The 24,279-nt window shown below is 41.8% G+C and overlaps 1 protein-coding gene across 4 annotated transcripts; it reads right to left on the bottom strand.

Moving 5' to 3' along the window:
* Positions 1 to 4,148: 4,148 nt before the first annotated feature.
* Positions 4,149 to 21,499, bottom strand: qki2 (QKI, KH domain containing, RNA binding 2). Of its 4 annotated transcripts, XM_026178269.2 has the most exons (9): positions 20,840 to 21,499; positions 18,247 to 18,395; positions 16,974 to 17,090; positions 11,395 to 11,538; positions 10,129 to 10,216; positions 9,617 to 9,901; positions 8,346 to 8,369; positions 7,603 to 7,677; positions 4,149 to 5,676 (listed from the first exon to the last, which is right to left on the bottom strand). In XM_026178269.2, the coding sequence occupies exons 1-9, from the start codon at positions 20,979 to 20,981 to the stop codon at positions 5,654 to 5,656; spliced, it is 1,047 nt and encodes a 348-aa protein (XP_026034054.2). In that variant the 5' UTR covers positions 20,982 to 21,499; the 3' UTR covers positions 4,149 to 5,653. The 4 variants fall into 4 exon arrangements, with proteins under 4 accessions (XP_026034054.2, XP_026034056.2, XP_026034057.2 ...); XM_026178271.2 differs by lacking the exon at positions 8,346 to 8,369; XM_026178272.2 differs by lacking the exons at positions 4,149 to 5,676; positions 7,603 to 7,677; positions 8,346 to 8,369 and adding exons at positions 8,109 to 8,345; positions 8,906 to 8,960.
* Positions 21,500 to 24,279: the final 2,780 nt, after the last annotated feature.

The raw sequence follows: 24,279 nt of genomic DNA, 5'->3' as shown, positions 1-24,279 counted from the left end.
ATATTGAATTACTAAATCATTTTTAGCATTAATAAGACTAACAGGGAAAATAAACACCAATATATGCAACTTAAGTATAATAAAAACTGCTAAAAGGTTAAAAAAAAAAAACGTAAAATTACACATATTTAACTATTATAGCCTGAAAATGTCTGAAATACGAAATAAGTACGGTTCACAGATCCATCCGGTGTATGTCAAAAAATGTTCTTACCATTGCTTGCACTAGTTTCAGGTGAACAGGGCCTGTGATCAAATAAGGTGCCACCATTTTTATGGCACAAAAAATAGAACAACTTTACCACTGTTAGTTTCAATGTTATGACCGCAGGTGTGGGAGTTGGTAGGGGGTAGAAAAATTCAATTTCCTGAAAGAACACTGAGGTGTGAAATACCCCAGGTCACTGCTGATTGATTGCATGCAATAATGTCATTATCTGTCACATAGCCTGATCTTTGCTGATTGGCTAGGATAAATCCATATTGTTCTGCAGCCAGCCTCATGATTCCTTGCATAATAAAAGCAGATATAGAATGTTTTTAAGATAGAAACTGCATTGGTAGTACAAGAATATATTCCGTGTAAGTAAAAGTAATTATATGAAAATGTCAATAATGGTCAAATATAATAAAAAAAAGAGAAAGAGGAACAATCAAGTAATCTGTTTTAACATTCTGCTACTCCTGGTAATAATGATTATACAGTATAAACTGGTAAATATATAATATTGTTCTTGCACTTGAAAACAAGTTTGACTTCATGATTTGTAAGTATCCATTGTCAGCTTCAAAAATGCTTTAATGAGCAATTTGCAAATATACCAACAATTATTTTATGTACAAAATACTCACGGCACACTTCTTTTTATTTAATGGGTATAAAAACTTGAACGTCTTAAAAATCCAATCATTATGCCTCATTGTCTGAGACTCACATCTATTGAATGAACCGATAACATCACCAGATGAAGTAGATGAATTTCAGATGTTTGACATATGGTGCAATAAAACAAATCAGATGTACAACAGATAACCCCATGATTATTAATCATTATTTAATTCTCATAGATTTACTGCAACTTTTACTTATTTTATTTCTAATCTAATCCTTCTATCAGAAGTTTGTGAAATTGTGAAAAAAAAATCCCCATCAAGACTCATTGTCTTACCTTTCTTGGAACTAGTCATTCAATCAGATAACGAATTGAGCTCTACTGCTGACGCATGCTGTGGGTTTTTTATTTTCCTGTCTTTTAACTCCTTACCTGTTCGGTTTATTGCAAACATTTCGCGAGTAAAAGGTGCAATTCCTCACATTCGGCACAGGGCGGCAGCAGAGAGCCCACCGTACAGATGAAACCGGTTGCAGAGGGTCAAACCTGCTGGTTCTGGTCCTTTCGGTCCTCGCTCTAATTAGGCTTGATTTAATTAACTGATTAGGTTAAATTTGTTACCAGTCGTGGCACATACAAGTTAAATTTGCATGACGCCGTTTGCATTTACTTGAAGCAGGGAAGCAGAGCTGAGGAGGTAAAACAACTTCCACGACACCTGTCACACCTTTCAGGCCAGCTGGGTGCCCTACCTGTCGTGCAACACATGACGTGCACGTTCAGTGCAGCTCGGACCAGGCCATCTGCTGCTGGCCAAAGGGATGGAGGCACTGAAGGAATGTAGTGTGTTAAATTTCACGAATAACAGAGCATCTTATTTGGATTCTGCCATTGTATGTGTGTATTCAGAGGGGGCCAAGTGGAGCGATGAAGTTTGCCATTGTCGCCCAGTGTGGGTGTTTTCAGACTCTCTGGCATGATCTGTGAGTTAGTGTTCTCTGTGTTACTGCCCAGTGTGCCCACTGTCTTTCCCACAATGCCCCATTCAGCCCTGGGCCTCTCCCCCCCCCCCTCTCTCTCAGATTGAGCTGCTACCCATTTTGTGCCTCTGGCTACTCATCATCATAGTCATCATCACTGTTGGGCTACAAACCAAATTTTCAGTTGTGGGATAAAATAGCAGTGATGTCATCTTTGTTGTCTTTTTCAGTAAGTCTTGTTTTTGTCTCCTTCCTCTCCTCTCTTCTTCCTCTCCCTCTCTCTCTCTCTGTCTCTCTGAGCTCCCAAACACAAAAGACAGAGAGGCCACGACAGGACCCCAGTGTATGCTGGTTGCCAAGGATACAAGGAGACAGTGTTGGGTCTTTAAACTGCCTCAGAAGGGTGTGTGGAGTTAGGGGGAGTTGGCCTTATTTACATGGGAAGAGGACAAGAGAGGGAGAGAGAGGGGTTTGAAATACAACTTTTAAGCAGCTTGTAGGAGTCCTCTGAATTTCAGCTAAAATCATTCCACCGCTCAGTCATCAAATATTTACCAAGCAGAGGAAATCAGGGGTTGTTCATTATGTGGAGAATGCTGTGCATACATAGCAATGTAAATCAACCTGTCTTTCCTTCTCACTTTTTGCTCATTTTCTCTCACACACACACACACACGCACACGCTAACACACTTTGATTGTAAGCTCTGGGAGCCCTGGGCCCCAGTGTTGGCAATGGGGAGCGCTGACTGCAGAATACATTACCAGATGCTTAAAGAGTGTTTCATACCAGAGAACAAGAATTTAAAAAAAGCACAAAAACTCAAGTGAAAACAGGAAAAACGAAGACAAGGGTACACACCCATCCAGACATGCACGCACCCCCACCCATCTCTATCCACACACACACACACACACACACACACACACACACACACACACACACACACACACACAAACATAAACACACACACACACACACACACACACACACACACACACACACATTCTCTCTTCTCTTTTTTTCTCTCTTGCTATGTCCACTCAGTGCTTCCACTCTGCTTCTTCCTGTCCAGAGGATTGTCAGCAGCGGTCACATTATGTCCCCTCTCTCTCTCTCTCTCTCTCTCTCTCTGTGATCAGTGGGGTTGCCTCCACAGTGCAGGCTCAACTCCAAGCCTGAAGTTCAATATCAACCCCCCCACCCCCTCACCCCCCGACTCCACAATGAAAGCAGGAAGGGCAGGGAGAGGGCGAATGAGCCACCCACGGGTTCATTCACCACAGAAAAAACCCTCATGTGATTTTTTTTTTTTTTGCATGTGAGAAACTTTAAATCTGCAGTTTTAAAAAGAACTTTTACTTAACTACAGGTGTCGACAGGCTCAAATTTCTCAGTTTAAATGAAAACAAGCAATAGCTACCATGACACACAGCATGTGGGTTATTAGCTGTGGTTTTCTGAGGCTTCAGGGACGGACCGTGATCATGTGGAATATTTACTCTGCAGATGTTTAAGGGCGAGCTTGCACAATCAATTTCCCTTCAATTCCCCAGCCATCTCGTCCCCCAAACCTGAAACCCACACGCCGGTTTTATTTTTTTTTCTGTTATACATGTGCATGCCTGTGAGAAACCATGGTGAGCTGGGTGTTTTCTTCTCTCTTATTACACACATCAATGTGTGTAATGTCCACTTAAATAACAGAGGAAGACAGAGAGCCAGAACACAGGAAGAAGAAAAAAGGAGAAGTGGGAAAAACATGTTTTGGCCCTTTTCCCTCCTTTTTGTCTTTAAGTATCAGCTTGGGTTTTTTCCCCACCCCTTGTGAATCTGAGGAGTGTTTTGTGATTAGTATGCGGAAAGGAAGCCGATTTGCATAATTAAGTGCTACAGAGAAAAAGCAACAAAGTTTGTTAGTTTTATAACTATGAGTTTAATCGTTTACAAAGAGTTATTTCTGCTCAGAATACTTTAAAAGTTAAAAGATCATCGTTCAACACGTATCTTCCTGTTTTCATTTTAATTCTTTTTAGACACACATGTATTTTTTTTTAAAAGGCAGAGACAGATACCATTAAAGAGGTTAATAATCACAGAAGTGGTAACAGTTAGTAACCTACACTTGGCACTGAAGAGTAGATTAATGTTGTACTACACTGTTAATTGTCACACTCATAGTATACAAAAAGGCACAGAAGGCAAGCAAAGGAGGCTCAAGTTAATACAGAGAACATCAGAGACTCCAGTTTATCAGGACATTGTGACAAGATTACTTATGACACATGAAGGATAGTGATAGTTATCAAATTATTCTCCATAATAAGGCATAATGTTCTCATCTGAAAAGGTCATTTAATGTTATTTTCACGTACAAAATAGGATATAAAAATACATTATAAACTTGTTACAGATGTTACGAATGCACGTTTTCTCTTATATCAAGGCATCACTTGGCTTGTGTGTGTGTGTGCGCGTGTTTGTAAAACCGTACCACACCCTCGAAAAAAAACAAAAAAAACAACACATGCAGAGACATAAGGACGACTTCATCTCCAGCAGCACAATCACCCAAAAGAAACAATAAAACAAAGACATAAAATGTAACACTGTTCTACGGAGGCGTCCGAACCTCACATAAACATTTCAGACGTAGCTTCGATACTGCGCTGCACTTCTAATTCAAATGAGCCACCTTTTATTATTTTTATTTATTCTCTTGGCACTGTAATTTGAATTGAGAAGAGCCGTGGATGTAAAGTCGTAAAAATGGAGATGATATAATACCAAGCTGGGCACAATGCCATGATGCCATAGTAAAAGATTTAGGTGTAACATTGTTCCATTGCTCTCAATAAATAAAGGCACTGTTGTTCAAGCTCGCTGAATACTGTAGTGTGGAGAAAAAAAAGGCATCGTTGTGTAAGTCCTCGAGAATTTGACAAAAGGAGTTCAACCTTCCCTCCCCTTTATGTGTGTATTCATACTGCACAGGCTTGGCATTCGTCCTGTATGCGTCGTCTCAGTATAAAGACACGTTACCTATTAGGAAACACTCAGAGATACTTTGGCATTTTGGATTCCAGTTTGTTCTTTTTCCCCATCGAGCACCTGTCGCTTTATAATGAAAGAAGTTTTTTTTAAAAAGCTCCACGTTGGCATTTTATGTGTTACCAAGAGGAAGTAAGAGACATTTTTGACGGTACGTGCTGTGCAGTATCTGACCTGTCAAATGCATATCTGGAACCGTCTTTTTAAAAGGAAAGCATGACAATACGTGAGCATTTGTAAATGAATTATAAATGTTATAATGTGAATAAGGTAAGAGAGGTGCCCGCTGAGGAAAAAAATGTATCAAAACACCAACATATCTCCGTCAGTTTAGTATTTATGGAGGGTTTCTGTGCTGGATAAGTATCACCATTATCAGTTTAGTTACCATGTTATTATTATTGCATCAAATGGACTGAAGGCATGGCAGCTCAGAGAGACAGTGTGGCACAGCCGGGGGTTATTTAGGAGCCCTTCACCAGTTTGTGGCCCATCCTCAGTAAAGTCTACTGCTTAAGGTTGTAATTTCGACTGGCTTTGGGCTATCGGAAGAAGGCACGTTTGGTAAAGTTTGGGTTAGGACTCGGTGATGGGCGGGGTCCTGAGGTTTATTCCCATGATCGCTGTCGTCTGGTTGGTTGGTTAAACAGAAGCAGCTGGGTTGCTCCCAATGTTCTGGTCTCTGGTTGGCTGAGCTTGGGGGAGTGGCAGGGCCGCGGGCCAATGAGCGCGCCAGCGGGCAGAGATGGGTGGGTCATCAGTGGACGGAAAGGTCAGAAGGTCAAGGGGTCATGGGTTAGTTGCCGTGGCAGCTAGAGTTAGACGGACAGAGACGGACAGACGTGGAAAGGAAACAAAAAGGGCACATAAAAGGGGGGACATAAAAAGAAAAAAAGATAGAAGAGAGATTAGTGTCAGCTAGTGGCGTCGGGATGACAACAAGGCAGATCTACTGCAGTCACACAGCAGGAGGCGCATTACACAAGAGCTGCACAACACCTTCATGAGCTCCGCATAACCATTCGCGCAAACTTACATCAACCTCTGGGTGTTGACATAAGGAATGGCTGGTTAGCAATGCTCACATGTGCTCATGAATGCGTTAGCAGGGCTGAGGTTTAGGAGGCGCCCCTCCTGTCATGAGACTGCTGCTATAGTGATACTACTCATGCTAGCTGGGCTACGTCTAGCACAGACAGACAGTGAAACCATGGACAGAGAGGGAGACGGCATGGTTTCATGTGGGTGAGAGAGTGACCTTTATGTCCAAGGAAAAAAGTGCTCAGGCCTCAGAAAAACTTTCATTTACTCACAAGTGGAGCTCATGTTTAGCAGCAGGCATAAGATCTTGGTGATTAACTGATTATTGATTATGGTTTGATCCATTTGCTATGAAGTATTAGAAGAGCGCCTAAAAACTACAGTAAGCAAAGAGGCACCGTAAGAGACAGCAATGAGAGGTTAAGAGATGGTGATTTTAGAGGGACTTAAGAAACAGTTTCACAATAGACAAGTCTATCTGCAAGAATTTAGAGGCTTTGGTTTTCCTTAGAGATGTTGTTTTTTTTTCAATAGTCATCTTTATTGCCTTTTAGTGTTTTTTTGTCCATTGTGTACAACAAGAGCGCCACCGCTCACACACACATATATTGTAGCTAGCTAAGTCCATTTCTATTGCATAAAACAGTCACGAGGCCCGTGAATCGAGAAGGTCACCTCATCTTAAATACACAGAGCAAAACACTGCCTTCATTGCCACCTTCGCGGTGACTAAAACAGTAGTAGCTACACACTTTGAATAAAGTTTTACATGGAGACACTTCATCTATAAAAAGCATACCATAAAAACAAAAATAAAAATTTACAAACTAAAAAACAAACAAAAACAAACTACAAGTATTTCCAAGCGATCTTGTTCCATAAGCTTTATATAAGCACTTAAATCCTTACTTAAAATCCCTATATACAAATTTATTTTGCAGCTAAATACATGGTAACAGCACCACTCTGGCTAGGAAATAAATGAAAGATGTAAACAGCCCCAATGATAAAGTCCAGTGGGCGACCGATAAGACCACAAACAACAGTATTTCGTACAAAAGAGCTTGTAACACAGACTTCAGTAGTTATCACACGCTGTGTTTTAGTAGTAAAAACTAAAGATCGCCATGAATTGAAAGATCTTTAGAAGAAAGAAAATCCGTTTAAGTGTCATGTAGTAAGTGGGCGTAACACAGGATTTCATCAGTAATAAAAAAATATCTGTGGAATCTAGTGGAATGAAGTTGGGTATAAATATGTTTCCCACAGTATTTGCAGGGTCAAAAGTAGTACTGAAGAGATAAACAACAACAACAAAAAAAAAATAAAAGTTTCTGAGAGAGGACTCCGAATCTAGAGTCACAAGGACCGAGTCACATGAATGGAACGATCCATTCTAATTGAGAGGTTCCCGGCCTGAGAGCCATCCAGTTTAAGTTAACAGGCGAGCACAGATAACCGCTGCAGCTGTCACCCCTAACATGGTTCCTCCCAATCCGCTCACTTATTTCACTTTCACTGCAACAAATACTGTTTCACATTGTGACCTTTTCGCCTGACACAGTTACTTCTTATTTAGGCATGCCATATTACAGACACATGTAAACTGAAATTGGTCCATTGGTCTGCATGCACACACGCTAACACTCACACATACAGATACACATACACATAAAGTGGCTGGTGAGCTAACTAACCTCTGTCTGTGGTCACTACCCTTTGGTAAGGATGGATTCTCTTGTCGTGGCGTCGTACCTTAGTGGTCATGGCACCTGCTAACAGCCATTGGCATCGCCAAAACAGAACACAGAAGGTTACTCATCAGAAAGACATCAGACAGTCCACCCATGGCACCAACATCAGTGAAACCAGGAATTTACAAAGTGTTCAAGGCTGAGGGTGAAAATAAGTCAAACACATCTCGCTTCTAAGAGAGAGAATCTTTTGTTGTTTTGTGGTCTTCTGTTCTCTAAAGAAAATATTAAACCAAACCACTAATTTCTCATTAAGCTTCACTAGTAGATTCAACATCAGCTGTAAGCAAAGTCACTCTATATAGCTCTGTGATCAAAATAAGCTTTAACATAGGTTAAATCACAAACAGCAGCTCTAAAATATCTATGGGTTCACTAAAATAGGTTAAAAAATTACAAGCGGAAGCTGAACTATTAAAAAAAGTTAAATAGCTGTCACACCACAACACTAGTGTGCTAATACAAAGAGGAAATTAACAGGAATGGACACTTGACTACATAATGACTGTTGAGGAATCTGTCATCCTAAAGTATAAGCAAACTTTGCATGTTTGCTCTGTGGGATAAGTGTGTAGGAGGATGGGAGGGAGAGGAGGAGGAAAGGGGAGGAGGGGTCTCTGCAAGCCAGTCCGTGTGTGTGCTAGGAAGGGTTGCTATCGCTTAGCCTTTGGTTGGGAAAGCCATACCTGCAAAAACACAGGAAGAAGGGACTGTTAGCCCAGCAATGAGCTTCTGCATGCATCTATATATGCTGTGGATGTATTACAAGAACTGGATATGGTAACCAATTTGTCCCTGTGGCAAACTGGGCCCTTTAATTAAGTTAAACTGAAAACTTTGTCGCTAAAGTGCAGTGAATAAATAATTTATTCCTGCTTTTTATCTTTTGAAAGGGTTTAGAAACACAGTTATCATGATTTATCGTAGTTAACTGCCTTGAAATGCATCAAGATTGGTACAATTGCTGTATTGTAACTGTATAGTGATAGTGTCCAGTGGCGATTATAGAATCTTTTTAGCCCTTGGACAAAATTTCACAACAGGGCCTCTCCAACTAAATAATCTGATACAACACCAACAGCAGTCCTGTAAAACAAACAGGTAACACATTAATCTAATTTTTATTTTTGCAACAGCACCAAGCTGACTGATTATGACGTTTTAATACTGTAACTATTAGCTTCTACGTTCATCTAGCCTGCAGCTTACATTAACAAGTAAATTGTAAACAGACTTCCCAACTCACATTCAACTGTCACGTCATGGCCAGCAGATCTGGACACACCAGGCTGCTCTGCTAGCTACGATAACAAATGGCAAACATCAAAGTAAACAAAACAAATTATTTGATGCTTGAGGAAGTTATGTTATTTAAGTGTCCGTTAACCAGCGTTAAAGCTAGACTAGCAATTAGCATTATATTCTGAGGGACACTTTCGTTGAGTCGTTAGTAGGGTTGTTTAAACAGATTCATGCGTGCCACAGTAGAAGGGGAGTGAGTGGAGTCAGGAGAGGCCCTGTTAGGGAGGTCAGGTCTCTCCTACTGTCATCATAAAGGATGCACATTTCCATTGCTGTAGTTTAAAGTTCGTCAGCCCTGGGGCCGGGAGCCCCAAGCAGCACCTCTGACAGCACTGCACGGTGAGCTACACTGTGATAATCTTATCTTTAAATTAAATGTAGTAAAATAATAATGTGCACTTTTATATGACTCTGCTAACCACAAATCTATAAATGTAGGTTTGGTGATGCTAGTGCAGAACTTTGCTGTGGCCCTGTTCAGTATTTCAGTGTGAAATTTTGGGGGTAAATGGGAAGGGCAAGGAAAAGAAACCCTTACGGAAGGATTTTCTTTTCTAATGTTTGGTAAGAAACTTTTATTGGAGTCCAGTATCCAGTTCTCATAATACATCCATTGACTACGCATGACAGTGCAGGACTTTCCATTTTTATATACCTAATACTCCAGTTGAGTCAATCGGGTATTCCAATATGGAGGGCGTGAGTGTGTAGGGATACTCATAGGGCGTGTAGATGATTCCAGATTCGGGCCCTTGCTGCACCAGCGCCGGATGTGGATTGGCTCCCGGCACGAGAGTGGAGCTCTGGATCTGACGGATCAGAGGCATGAGTGTAGGTGTGGTGACAGGGGCGGGGTTGCGCAGGGTGGGGGGCAGGACGGGCGTCGGGCCTGTGATGATCCGAGGCGCCTGAGGGGTCCCTAGAGGAAAGGCAGCGGTGGCTGTAAAGCACACAAACATATAATAATGAAAAATCTGAGCACACACCCACATGTGAGCGCACACAAAGTGCACATACAATAGACAGAGAAGAAGAAGGGAGAACAAACAGTCTATTTAAAAGGAGAAACAGAGGCATTGTTCATATATACAGTGGACTCCTGTACCAAGACCCTTCCTTTGTCACCCACCAACCCTCCTCCACATGTATCTATGATGTCATCCTTACGCGTCTTGACATTGGCGTCTCTGTAGGTCCCATTGAGAATGGCCAGCTCCATCAGCTGCATTTTCTTCAGGTTGTCCTCCCCCTCAGCCTACACCAGCACATGCAAGCAGAGCAGCACAATCAGCTTCCTTAGCCATGACTGTCACTGACCAATTCACAAGCAAATGAATGAACTTTTGTCAGATTCCCTTCAAGAAGTCATCAAATCTTACAGTATGCTAAATGTTTTCTAAAGGGAAAAACGTCGGGGATCTTAAACACTGCCTGTGACGAAGCCGAGCAGACCTTGAACATAGCCGCCCCACCACACAAGACATATTCAGTGTCAGCGACGCTAGCTTCTTAGCTCTAGTTACAGCGTGGTGAAAAGCTTGACTGATTTACATTTCGAGAGGAAGGTCAGCTGGGTTAAACTAACACATATCATTGACGTTATCCTGCACACAAACACACATACATGCACAACCATAGATTAACAGGTGTTTTAGCTCCTGACTGCCTTCACACACTCCTCACATACTTTAAAGCTGAGGGCTGGCGTGTACCGTGCTGTGACTGAACGGGAAGTGACGGCTGATTGCTGCAATAGACCCCCCCCCTCCCGCTGGGCTTTTCATTCTGTTTCTATTGTTGCAAATAATGCAGAGATGAAAAAGGAAAGGCTTTGTGATTTCGAAATATGTGCCTTTGTGGTTATGTGTCAAACACGGGATAATTTAGAGTATTGGTGTGTGTGTCCCTGTGTCTATATGCCCGTGTGTGCGCAATGTTCCAGTGTGATCACTGTGTACGTTTATGTGAGTCTGTAGGGGGGCAGTAGGTGGGCTGGGGAATGTGAGAAATGTTGAGGAGTGCAATCAAAATGTTCTCTTGTGTGGACAAAAAAAAAAAGAAAAAACATGGAGAAAAAGGAATACTGTAGCCAGTAGTTGGGAATGAAGTGAGTTGTGAACGAGTGAAAGCAGTGATGGAGTGGGGAGAACGAGTGAACAGACTCTCCATTCATTCCCTCAGCCTTTCAAACAACCCGGGGTTTCCATGGAAACCCCTTTATGCGTGTTCCCTAATTACCCTAACCCTTTACACATACTCTCTCATACACACAGAGACACACACAAAAAAAGGCACAAACACACACATATACACACACACTTTTGGTCTGACAATCCCCCTTCCCCCTTCCATGCATACCAACACAGCGAACTCTGATCCAGTCACACAGTTTTTCCCTCGGTTCTGTACGTAAAACGCTATACTGATACTCACAGCGGGCACGAGAAGTTTCTTGACCTCGTTGATGGCCCGCTGGAGTTTGATCTTGGCGCGGTTGTGTGTGTCCTCCACTGTGATCAGGACATGGAGGTCCTCGCTGAGGTGCTCCCAGTTGGGCTTCCCTCGGTTCATCTCCTCCTGAAACACACAAACAGTTTAAGAAAAAAAAGAAGCTCTTTTTTGAATGCACCACACACAACCTCGGTCCTTTTGCTACGGAGAGGGAACAGGATTTTCACTTTTCTTTCTTCTTTGGCTCTGGTTCTGGTTCGCCCTCAAACTACACACAAGGCTCAAGGTTGTCTAATGCAACTCGGGAGGCGTATCAAACTCGTGGAACAACGTGCTGTTCTTCAGTGGTTACACAAGATTGGTGTTGCATTGAACTGAACTGAAGGTTTTGCACTCTCGAGTTTTTGTGTAACATCTCCCTAAATCTCTTTTGTCTTTAACACCTCCTTTCTTCCCTTCTCCCTGCTCTGTCACTTCGTTAAAACTGATAGTGAAATGACTAATAAATCAACGCTTATGAAGTCGTTGTCAAGTAAAACACCAACGACACTGCAGCTGATTGCATTTGTCGGTTTCCTGGTAAACCTGGTTACACACATGTTTTGGATGCATCTGTGTTCCAAATAGCTCCATTATCTGCTTTTGTGTGTTACAGATAATTCATAGTTTTCATGTGACACATCATTATACAAGGGCCCACCTGGAGGGCAACACAAAGCTTTCTTACACTGCCCGAGTTATTTTTTTACCAGCTTTGTTTTGCCTAAATGCCCGATAGCCGGTTTTTCGGATGCACTAATGAGCTACTCGTTTTTTTCGCAACTGATAGGGAAGAGCAGAGTGCAGCTATGCAAACCAATTGATCACAGCAACTCTGTCAATGGTGGGTCATTAAAACCGACATCAGACATGGGTTTTGATTAAAAAACGTCATGTAACCTTTTCAAAATATTACTGCCTTGTTTTTAATGCCCCAGAACAATGACTCTCAATCTAACAACAACCAATCCATGTTAGATGGCATGCTTCCCTTAACTAGTCCTTACTATTGCTTTGACAAGGAACAAGTCCTTTTCCTGTCTCATCTCCCAAATGTCATAAATGTTGGCTCAGATTGAATAAACTGTACGTAAAACTGCTGTTCTTCCAAAAGAAGGTATAACCCACAACACATATGTAAAACACTGCAAATGCTGAGCTCTGGCACAGACTTCACAGCTTTTAGTGAAATGCTGTGACAGATGCAGTATATGGATTGCAGGTACCCAAAACTTGCAGTTTGTTTACACATCTTTTATTTTTTGGGAAGATCATCTAAATATTTAAGGCTCACAACAGATGGAAAAACCAACAGGCTTGTGTTGGAGTTTAATGGAGTGTGTCCAGTATGTTGGAACAGGCGCCAGTCATGTAACTGAAAACGGTGAATTGCAATTTCCTATCATGTAATTCAAGCAATTTGAAGAAAGTCTGTTTGGGAATAAGCTTGTTATCGTCAGCCTCACATGGACACCTGGGTTGGCAAAATCTGTTGGGTGATTCGGTCAGCCATACTATTAAAAACATTACATTAAAACTTTATTTATTAAAAGAAAATACCAGAACTCTGACACTCCAAAGTTTTCTCTTTCTTTAGTGATGTAAATAAGTACATTCTGGAGATTTCCTCCTAAAAGCTGAACACTGACCCCATTCTTTTAAAAATCTGCCAGACAAAGCAAGACATAGATCTTGGTTAATAATTTTCACATTTAATAAGTGATCCATTTAGAAAATGGATGATGAGCAGCATGAGATGTCATAAGACAAGGTGCGATTTCAGTTCAACTCCACATGTAAGCCTATACTCACTCTGTGTGGATAAGAAATTAAGAGATTACAGTGGAGAGCCACAAACTCTTCACTTGCAACAATACTAGTGTACTTTTTAAGATTTACACAACTTATTTGCAGATACACATACTCTTTACTTTCACACAGCAGGTTCCTTCTCCTGTGTAGTAAGTATCTTTGCTGAACTTCCAACTACTTTTCAGACTTTGCAAATCCACCTATTGGACCAAATTAGATCCTTTGATGGACTGCTTCTGGCCCCCGGGCTGCATGTTTGATACCCTTGGTCTAGACTAAAATATCTGAGCAAAGGTTTCAGATTTTTCTTAGGCATTCATGGTTCACCAGAGATCTTTTCCACTCAAGTCTGACAGGAACATTCTTGGTTTTCAACTAAATAAAACAGCATGTGAATGGGACTGCTGTGGAAATTCACGTCCGCCCCCAGCATCAACCGCTACAGCTTTGCCTACAACTTTTCCTCCAGCAACTCTGTCAGTACAAATTTCCTTTTTTCAAATGCTTTGGTTTGCCATTGTTGTTGTTGATGTTAGCCTTAGCTTCAAGCACAGCGGTGCATAGAGGAGCAGCACATTGTTTGCAGCAACTTGAATAAACAAGCAGACACGACACTCGCAGTGTAGTACAAGGGGAGGGAAACAAGCGATCTGGGTCGAGCCTAGAATAACAAAATCCGCCGAGTAACAAACCAAACAACAAAAGTTTGACAAAATGGCAAATTCGTGGCTTATGTGAGGAAACATTTCTTGACTATGCACAGTTTAGTTGCCAGGCTTGCTTCTTTCCTTTCAGTCTTCATGCCAAGATAAGTGAACCCTCTTCAGTTTCAAATTTGTTATACAGAAATGAAAGTGATAGCAATCTCATCATCTAACTCCGAGGAAAGAATGAGCAAGCTTGTCCTTCAGAGCTAATCCTCTGAGTGAAGCTTCACACAACTTCTAACGCGACAGCAGAATCGTAATTTTGTTTTTCAGAATTGACTGCCAGATATTACAAATTATAAATAGACTATTTTCCCAGTGAAGATAACTGCGAGGTGCAGCTACAGTTAAAACAGAAATTCCGAGATCTCAGTGTGGCATTCCGGCAGATTGTGTCCTCTGTGGCTGTTTTGTCAAGTGAGATGTATCATTTTTGAAGAGCACTAAAAGTCAACATCTTTCTCCCTTCTCCCCCAGTTGCCTCCCACTGTGTCTCTGTTTTCCTTCCCTCTCTGTCTCTGTGTGTTTCTGTATGTGTGAGTCTCTGACTGAGGGGCGTGCAGGGTAGGGAATGTTCTGGAGAGAGAGAGAGAGAGTGACTGGGGAGGGGGGTGGAATGCTGGACTTGCTCCACCTGCCGTTTGGAAAGCTTGAGCCGACTCCGTCCAACAGCAGACACCAGGGGAGAGGAAGGGAGGACAGATGGACCGAACACCAGGACAGGAAAGAAAAACGGAGCAGCAAAACTCAGTTTGAGAGAAGGAACAGACAGACAGACAGACAGACAGACAGACAGACAGACAGATAGATAGATAGATAGATAGATAGATAGATAGATAGATAGATAGATAGATAGATAGATAGATAGATAGATAGATAGATAGATAGATAGATAGATAGATAGATAGATAGATAGATAGATAGATTTGCTCCCACTTAATCTGTCTCTCAGTTTCTGAGCCAACTCATCTCAACTCACTGCCTTTTCCAATTAGCTAGAAAATTATATATAACCTACATTTTATTTATCTATCCGCCCTTCTTTCTGTCTTTCATGTCTTTGACCCATCATGGGATACATGGTCTGCTTCTGCGTGCACGTCAGCTCGTTAGGATGACAATTATCATGGTCTCGGAGAAACATTAAACTGTGTTTGTGGCTAGATGTGGCAGAGTGGTCAAAAAGTCATGCATAACTATGCGTCAGTTTAATCATTTCACCCAGTAAGGCCCCGAGATTTCCAAAACTGTTACATCTAGTTGCTCTCTGTCAGGGTTTTTCCTGCATAGGGGGAAATTTGGGTATTTTTAATTTGGAGTTTTACATGCAAATAAAATATGAAGTGAAGGAAAAAGGACTCATTGTTTCTCCTGTGCATGAACCACATGTGCGTATATTGTTGTCTCCCCCCCCCCCACGACCTCAGAAGTCCCATTCTGGGCCTGGAAAAACCCGTCTCTCTTCGTCCACTTCAGCCTCGCTCTCTATATCTATCACACGTCCCCAATGTCCTGAACATAGAAGCTAATCGTGCATGCTGCTGAACATGGATAAAATTAAGCTACTCGTTAAAGGTTAGACACTAAGATCATCTAAACCACAAAATAACATATTTTTTTTAAATTACACTTACTAATATAAACATTTTTCATTTAGAATTATATAGACCCACATGGAAAAGATATATATAAATCTTATAAAGTTTGTATCTGTCTTGTGTGAAAACAGATATAAGATCCCTAGAAAAATTATATAAATGAAACTTGTATGTTTTGGATACTTACTAAAACAATATATGAAAGTGGACACTTTCATGAGTGAATCATATAAGCCTTATATGATTCACTATATGAAGTAGGCCACATCTGATGCAAGGTTTTTCTATTTCTTTTCCATATGGGGATGCTTGATGATTCACTCAGCTTATATATCATATAGATTTCTACAATTTTAAGCCATGTTTCAGTGTGTGGTGGGTTAAAACATTCTTTCTCCAAATCACAGGTACTGTTAACAAGTTACAAAGCAAGTCTTAGCAGTTTTTAAATCTCTGGAGGAGTGTAAAGGCTTTTCAGATTCATCTCATTGTTGAGCTGTAAAGCATCTAAAACTAAGATCTATAGGAAACACACCAAAAATGAAGCTTTGACAGTAATGTCTTGCCTCAGCCAGAGTTTCTCCAAGTCGACTTTCAAGCTAAAAGGAATGTAAACCTGCCATGAAACACTATTACACTTTGATTTGATTTCTTCCAGAGTTACATGAAGAGAATACCATCACTGCCACAGCTAAAAGCTTAGATTGGCTGCAGACTGAAAAGAGAGGAAAACAGCCAGCTTTGCAATGCCCCGAGGCAATAAAATCCACCTACCTGGGCCCCACTTGTTAAAATGTTATATCATTTTCTTTAATATGTAAAAAAACAAGTGAACAATGGATCTGAGGTGGAAAGATTGGAGGTGCAATCATTCTATACCAGTTCCCTTCATCAATAGTCTTTCAAATTCATATTTCCCAAAATATATTTGCTCACTCCCACCTCCATGCTGTCAGATTCTAGTAGAGTAGCTTTGCCTGATTCACCATGCAAAGTAATCCTTCTTATACTAGCTATTTATGTAGACCCTTCAGGTCATCTTCTGCATTAAACAGCTCATTTAACTCTTCTCCCTTTAAGGCTCCTTTTAGCTAGCCTTCTTCTCATTGGCTGCCCCTCAGAAACAGAAGGTTTGATCAGCAGGTGGTTGGAGCTTCAAAGGTCGCAACCAGAATTAGAATTTCACAGATCAAAGAAGAGAAACCAACCAAGCAGTTGCATTTTTGGTGCAATGGTATGACCTATTAAAATTAACCCCATCATTGAACCTGTGGATAGAGATGACTGAAAATCGAGAAAAGTACATCAGACTCACTTTTAAAAAAGATAACGTGAAGATGTACGAAAACAGTCCTAAATGTGATGATAAAACACACGTATCTTCAGCGTTACTTGGTGCGTTTACCTTCTTCTTGTCTCTCATGGAGCCCTTTCCTCGCACCATAATCTTGCAGCCGGTTTCCGCTTCCAGTTGCTTGGCCGTCAGTCCACGTGGGCCCAAGATCCTCCCAACAAAGTTGAACTGCGCAAAAGAGCGAAACACACAGATATAAACAGAGCTGAAGGAAGAAATGATTTGATGCGCACTGCAAGCCAAAACTGTGTCTTTACTACGTGCCAGTATTTGTACGAGCGAGTGTGCCTTTGAGGTTTGTGCATCTGCGATGTGTTTGTGTTACTAAGAGAGACAAAAATAGCTCATTATATGGGTGCTGGCTGGTGCTCGTGGCATGACAGGATAGCGACATTCTCTTAACCTTATCTGTCACTAAGACTGAGTGATTAACTGGACAGCTGCCCCCCTGTGTGTGTTTGTGTGTGTGTGTCTTTTTTTTCTGCCACTATTCCCTATTGCTCTGTCTTTATCCACTTGTCTGATAACAACTGTCCAGCTTCTTCCACCTTTTCTTCCCTCCAGTTTAACCAGAAGTTAACTTGAGTAATGGCTGCAACATATTTCAACCTCTAAGGTCACCCTCGACTTTCACCTACACTCACACAAATCCAGGTTTGTGTGCACACTCCTCTCTAAATTTAACCCTGATCTCAACCATTTTCCAATGTAGTCCTGCATGTGTCCTGTTAGTCTCTTGTCATGTGAGCGAGGACAGCCTGTCATTGTATTTGGTGATTGGCGAGCTGATGCGTGGAGAAAATCATGTGAGTCGTTCAATCTGGATCAGCATAACTCATATTGAAGTGCTTAGCTTAGCTGTACTTGGCGTGAGCAGGGATGTGCTGGATGGTAAAGTCTCTTCGCTGCAGTGCACTTGTCTTTATATTTGGTGGAAAATCTTAATCCACTGTTTTGAGCTCCTGTAAATATTTATGGTATAAACCTAAAGGTGAAAACAGCGTCACAGTGGGGAGATTTACATCACAATATTGGCTTTTGGAGTAAACAAACCGAGATATTCCTGCAAATTATTCATTTATATGCCATTGGACCCACTGGCTATGGTTCATTATTGATCTATTTTAAGTTCAGATTACATCACTGGGTGTAGACAAAGATGATCTCAGAATGAAATCAGCTTTTAGATGAAATCTAAATCAAAATGTCCCTGTGATCAGGAGCCACGCTGATTTTCTGGCATCCTTTCTGCACTAAGAAGAGATAAAGCGACAACAGTGAAAAGTAAACAGAAAGGTCAAAGGTCACTGATTTGCCCACTCACATCTGGGTACTCTTTGACAGGCACGAAGAGCTTCTCCTGCAGCTGAGCCACGGGACCGACAGCTTCGGGAAGTTCCTCCATGTCCCGTCCGTTGAACATGCCGCCGTTCAGCGTGTCGTTGTACATGTCTTTGCGTACCCTGCCAATTTCTTTGGGGGGGGGGGGGGAGAAAGAGAGAAAGGAGGAGGAACTATGAAAGTCTGTCCATGGAGGAGGGGGACAGCAAGTTTCACATTTCTTTCTTCTCTTCTGTCCGTTTCTTAGGACGATGACTCACCGTCGCCAGAATTAAAGGAAGCTCTGACAGACAAACAGGCAGGAGACAAGCATTCTGCACCACAATGTAAAATCTGAATGCTTTGCAATAAGGTGTCCTCCATTTCTGACAGCCTCCTGTCTATTTCTTTCTGTGTGACACACACACACACACACAACTATAGATCAGATCGCTGTGTAAATAATGCGAGTGAAAAACAGAAGTTACTGGGGGCCTTAGTGACCTACCAGTCAATGAGGGTCCTGTGCAGGGCAGTCGTTCAGAGGCAAATATGGAAAAGGTATCTTATAAAGCAATATGAGTAAGTATTAGTATTAATACTAGTATTAGCAAGAATTTTAATCTGTAATCGCTTTTTTCACTTATCAGCATTTTTTTTGTGTACGAATATCTTGTTTTGTCCAAATATCACTTGGATAAGTTACAATCAATGAATTTGGCTTTAAAATTAACTTTAAAAATAGATCCCGAATGATTTTCTGAAACGTTTCAGCTCGACGAAACATCAGAAGAGACTATAAAACATATTAGCATACGCAGTCACTGAAAAACCAGAACAGCTGACTTAAGTGTAAAAATTAATTTCTTAAAAGGTCTAATCTGTGGCTGGGGTTTGCTACAGAAGCACCGTTATAAAACAGACTATGTTTGTCTGCCTGTGTGTTTGTTTAGTGCTGTCTCGATGACCAATGCTAGCCTCTGATGCCTTTGTAATGACACACTAGCACAATAATAACTGGTACTGGAGCAGACAAACACATATGTGACACATACACACAGACCCCTGGTTTGAACTCACACACTGACAAACACACTTACACACACACACACACACACGGCAGAATAACTGCCTTGAGGCGCAAATATCATCTGACCTAAGCACGCTGACAGGCACGTCTCCCTGCTCTGAGAGTGATAAGTCTGACCGTAATAACTACAGTAGGACGCTATAATTACAGCCACTGCCGCAGTGACACCGATGATCCCCTAATGACCAATTCTAACCTATTGGACACCAGAAGTGACTATTAAAGCAAGCACACAAACAAATCTGTGCAGACAAACACGGCTTTTGTCACACTTGAGTTAAAAGTAGCTCGAGGAAAATGAGAAGTGAAAGAAGAACAAGAAAGTCCAAGGAGAAAAAGACAAAGCAGGGAGCTGCAGCAGGCCTTATCTTAACACTTCAGCCTGTCATAGGACTTTATATATAGACTGGGCAAGAGTGCAGCCTTGGAGGAGTCAAGTAGCCTGACAATGCCTTACATAAACTTTTTTTTTCTGATATAGAGGCCTTACGTCTGAGCAGCTTGACCACATAACTCAAGCAGAAGACACAGGCAGCCTCAAAAATGGGAATGGCACAATGTCTTTCATGCTAACCATGGGTGTCACATTATCGCCACTGAGGGATGAATACGCTCAGCTGTCAGTCCTTAACACGAACACAACCAGAGATGTTAACTCGACCTCTTTACCGAGCTGTAGAGGTCGTCTGATATGAGAACAACCTTGCTGCGTCACGAGACTTGTCACAGAGCGCAAAGTCGGGACCTCTGTGATCCTGATGTGCAGCAACCGCAGCAAAAACAGGCCTTGATAGCTGGTGGCAACTAGAGACATTTGAGCTGTGTCTCTTTGCGATTCCTCTCTTTTATCTTGCATATCAACAAGTACAACTAATCAGGTGCATTGATCCTCTGTGCAGAAAGCATGACTTCAGGGTGTGTAAGCAGCCAGATACAGATATCAAATATTTTGCACAGTGACAGAGTCTCGTTCCTGCTCAGGGATGGGCTCAAGCATTCACACAAGCCTGCGCATTAGGTCACTGGGAAAGACTAACAACTGTCTGTTTGTTCCCATCACCAACTGCCCCTCTGTGAATGTGTGTGTGTGTGTGAGAGAGAGAGAGAAAGAGAAAGGGAGAGAGAGAGAGCTTTGCTTCTCTCAACAAATTAAAATGTGACTTCATGCAACAAACACATCCCCTACATCCACAATTTGAAGCCAAGAATGTGGGTTTACACTCACAGCTCGGCAAATGTTTTGATATCCAAACAGTCTTATTGGACTGTGAGCAGGATAATTTACCACTGTGTGATGTGGGTAACACTGCTGTTACGTTTCTGAGGAGCCACTGAGGAATTCCTTCAGTTAATCACTAATTCAATAAAGTCAGTCGATAACGGCCACGTTTTATGAACACTGACCACTAAACTGGACGAGAGACAGAGAGAGAAGATGGCCTCATCTCCCCCTGTAGTGTGACAAGTGGCTACAGAGTTCAAAGCTTCAAACACATGCGGGGGTTACCTTCATCCAGCAGCCGCTCCAGATGCGTGAAGATGCCGCTGAAGTTGGGCAGGGAACTCATCACCTTTCGGTCGTTCATCAGCTGCATTAGATAGTCCGGGTTGGACTTGGGTCTCTCCTTCACCTCTGTCTCCCCAACCATGGCTTTTGATTAAGCAATAAAGTGACCTAGCGAGCAGGGAAAACTTGATGAAGGGTTTATTTTCTTTTTTCTTATTTATTATTTTTTGAGGGGGAGAAACACACGCCCCGAAAAGCGATGCGAGGATCCCAGAGGACTCCGCCGAGCGCGACCCGCTGACCGCTTCTCCACCTACTGAGAAAATTCAACTCTCAACTCCTGTAAAATCGACTGTCCCTCGGTTAATATCTCGTATGCGAGCCCTGTCTTCTTCCACACGGTTCCCCCTCTGCCCGACTCTCCAGAGTTTGAAAAAGTTCCTGTACGGGGAGAGAGTTCAGCTCGGTTTGACACTTTGCCCGACTCCGCGCACGTCTCCGGCGGTTACAAGTTTACCATCAACTAGTCTGATCCGCCGCGGCTCCTCTGCTTATGTCCGCCGGTGTGTGGGTATTCTGCAGCGGGGATCGGCTCACTATCATATGATTACAGTACAGCAGCGAGACGAGTGGGCTATCGGGAGCGTGCTGCGCGAAGCCGATATCTGTGAGATGGGCGGAGGAGGAGGAGGAGGCTCGTGCCCGTCCCCTCGGCAGCAGCAGCAGCCTGAGAAGCAGCACCCCTCTTTCTCCCTGACCCCCGCACACACACACACACACACACACTGAATAACAATAAAACAGCTCAGCATAGGTATGCACACCTGTTCTACAACAGTTACTGTCCATCACTCGAATCATGAAGGGTGTACGCCCCCAGGATCTGAATGTTTTGAGGTTCATGCACTTTATTATTATTATTTTTTAACTTAAAGTCCTGCAGAGAGGACGATTGTACTTTTTCTTACCTTACTGGATTCGTTTTCTTTTGATTTCAGTAGATCTGTTCATTACAGTTTAGGTTTTCTTATAAATATGTTCGATTTTTGGTTTAGTTTTCACGAGTTTTCAGTACTAATTTTCCTTTTCCTTCGTTATGTAATGGGTAGCACGGCTTATATTTTGTCAGGGGTAGCAGATGTGACGTTCAGAACTGAACGGTACACCAGTACAAACACAGACGGGGGGGTATACTCTCCCAGTATACCTCCCAGTCTCACTAAACACAGGCACCAACACCTCCTCAAACTGGTTATGCTGACAAACATTTTCAGGAAAAGGCATTTATGGAAAATATTATATTTTTGATGGTACACAACAATAATCAATCACAATAACTAATGACAACATAGAAATAAATAAAAAGTAAAACTGCCAAATAATAGCCAGTAAAAATACTAGAAAAAAAGTTGTGCATGATTTAATGTAATACTTAAAATCAAAACTTCAAAGATAGGTATTCTGAAAAATGACCTTTGTGACTGACAAATGATCAGACATGATATTACTGTGACTGAAGCAACTGAAAACAGCAGTATTCATCCTATACAGCAGGGAGTCCCAGCCTCTAAGATAAGCTTAAGGGGACATGAGATGATTAATGGAATACGAACTGCAAAAATCTAAGCTTTTATCAACACTTTTATTCCTACATTTGATCCTTTAATCAGAGACGTTTAAAGGGAAACCTAAATGCTCCTAAATGTCTGAAACATTGCTTTCATAAGAAGTCGCAAGCCACACATGTTGGAAATCACTGGTTTACTCTGAGCTGTGTATTCTATACATGTATATAAAAAATAACCTTGAAGTGGGCTGAAGCTGTCAAATAAAAAAAGTGTTTCATATGCAGGTGTTAAATCAGTAATATAAGCACCTCACAGCTGTGCACAAGTACAGTACTTGAATAAATGAACGAAGAGCTTCCCAACACTGCTGATTGCATTTATTAATGATTGATATGTTGATTGCTTTTAATGTCAGGAAATGGTCACTTGATCCAGCCACCTATAGAGAGAAAAGCAGCAAAAATTTCCTATTTGAAAGGAGATTTTGGCCAATAGATTCAAAATTGACAGATTTTCTCTTTTCAGATTACAGTTTTACACAGATTATATTTATCAGTTAAGAATACACAGCCCTAAGATCTAAATTGAACATTGAGGTGCCTCTTAATTAGTATATGTATATATTCTAATTGCTTTTTGTTGGTAGTACTGTACTCATCCTCCAGTGGAAAACTCTCCTCTCCTCTCCTGTTCACTGCTTTGAAGACTTTTGTCACTGAAATAATAAGATGGTGTGAGTGCTGCATTTGTCCTTTGTGGGTGGTTACGGCTGCTGCTGCTGCTCCAGCAGGAGAAATGTTACTGCTGAAGAAACAGATAGGTGCGAGGGTCTAAACTTAACTTGTTGTAAATCACACGCATGTTCGCGTCCACTCTCTCTCTCTCTCTCTCTCACACACACACACACACACACACACACACACACACACACACACACACACACACACACACACACACACACACACACACACACACACACATAGTGGCGACACAGTCTGTGTGCCCATGCATGCCTCAGCTTAAGCCTTTTGTCAGGCGGTGCTGGCCTCCCACCTGGTTTCTCTCCTCTCTCCAGTGTTATACACACAGTGTGTTTTTTCCTTGTAAGACCAAACTTATGATTGAGGCCGTGTGTGTACGTGTTTGTGTGTGTCCGAGCAGCAGGAATTGTAACGGTGCAGCAGTGCTGGTAATGGCTGGTCAGCTGGTATGGCGAGTATTCAGGGCGGGGGCAGTGCATTGTCCTCTCATAGCTCTAACAATGCCCCTCTGAACAGGCCACACATCTACCAGTCACGGGCCTCTCGCTCGCTCTCTCTCTCTCTGACTTTCTCTCTCTGCTTTTCTTTCTGTCTGCCATATTTATTCAGGCCCATAGTGAAGTGTAAAGTGAGATGTGATAGCAGCTAGCGTCCCTGACCATTGACAGAAGCGTCAAGGTCAACGGGCTAATATTAGAGCTCGTGTCACTCATTGCCTCTCTGCAACCACATCACACCTTGCATGTTCATTATCGCGTTAAATAATTAATAAACACCTCGAATCTTGCATGTATTCATAAGTGCCACTCCTTTATGAATAATTAATGTTCAGCATCAGTTGTTAATGCACTGATTTTTAAACAAGTCTCATATATGAGAGACTGGGGGCTTGGTTAGTATTTTTTAAGTATTTACATAGCAAGAACTCCAACACTGCTGCATATTTTCTTATGTCTCACTGGGATGGAAGAATTTCAATCACCAATTAGAAATGACCATTTTTTTTCTCATTTTATTTGTTTTTTAATAACTGATTCGATGTGTTTAGTGTGTCTCAGCTTTTACAGCAATAAGAGTTATTGTGTCATATCGTTGTATGCATGTTATATTT

The sequence above is a fragment of the Astatotilapia calliptera genome, chromosome 8 (genome assembly GCF_964374335.1).
Source record: "Astatotilapia calliptera chromosome 8, fAstCal68.1, whole genome shotgun sequence".
NCBI lineage: Eukaryota > Metazoa > Chordata > Actinopteri > Cichliformes > Cichlidae > Astatotilapia > Astatotilapia calliptera.
This window is presented reverse-complemented; position numbering and strand designations above follow the sequence as displayed.

Coding starts and splice junctions, on each gene's coding strand:
- qki2 (XM_026178269.2), bottom strand. CDS start 20,981: ATGGTTGGGGAGACAGAGGTGAAGGAGAGACCCAAGTCCAACCCGGAC. Junction 17,091..18,246: donor CTGTCAAAGAGTACCCAGAT/GTGAGTGGGCAA, acceptor TCTTTTGCGCAG/TTCAACTTTGTTGGGAGGAT. Junction 7,678..8,345: donor TTCTTCCTGTGTTTTTGCAG/GTATGGCTTTCC, acceptor GGCTGTTAGCAG/GTGCCATGACCACTAAGGTA.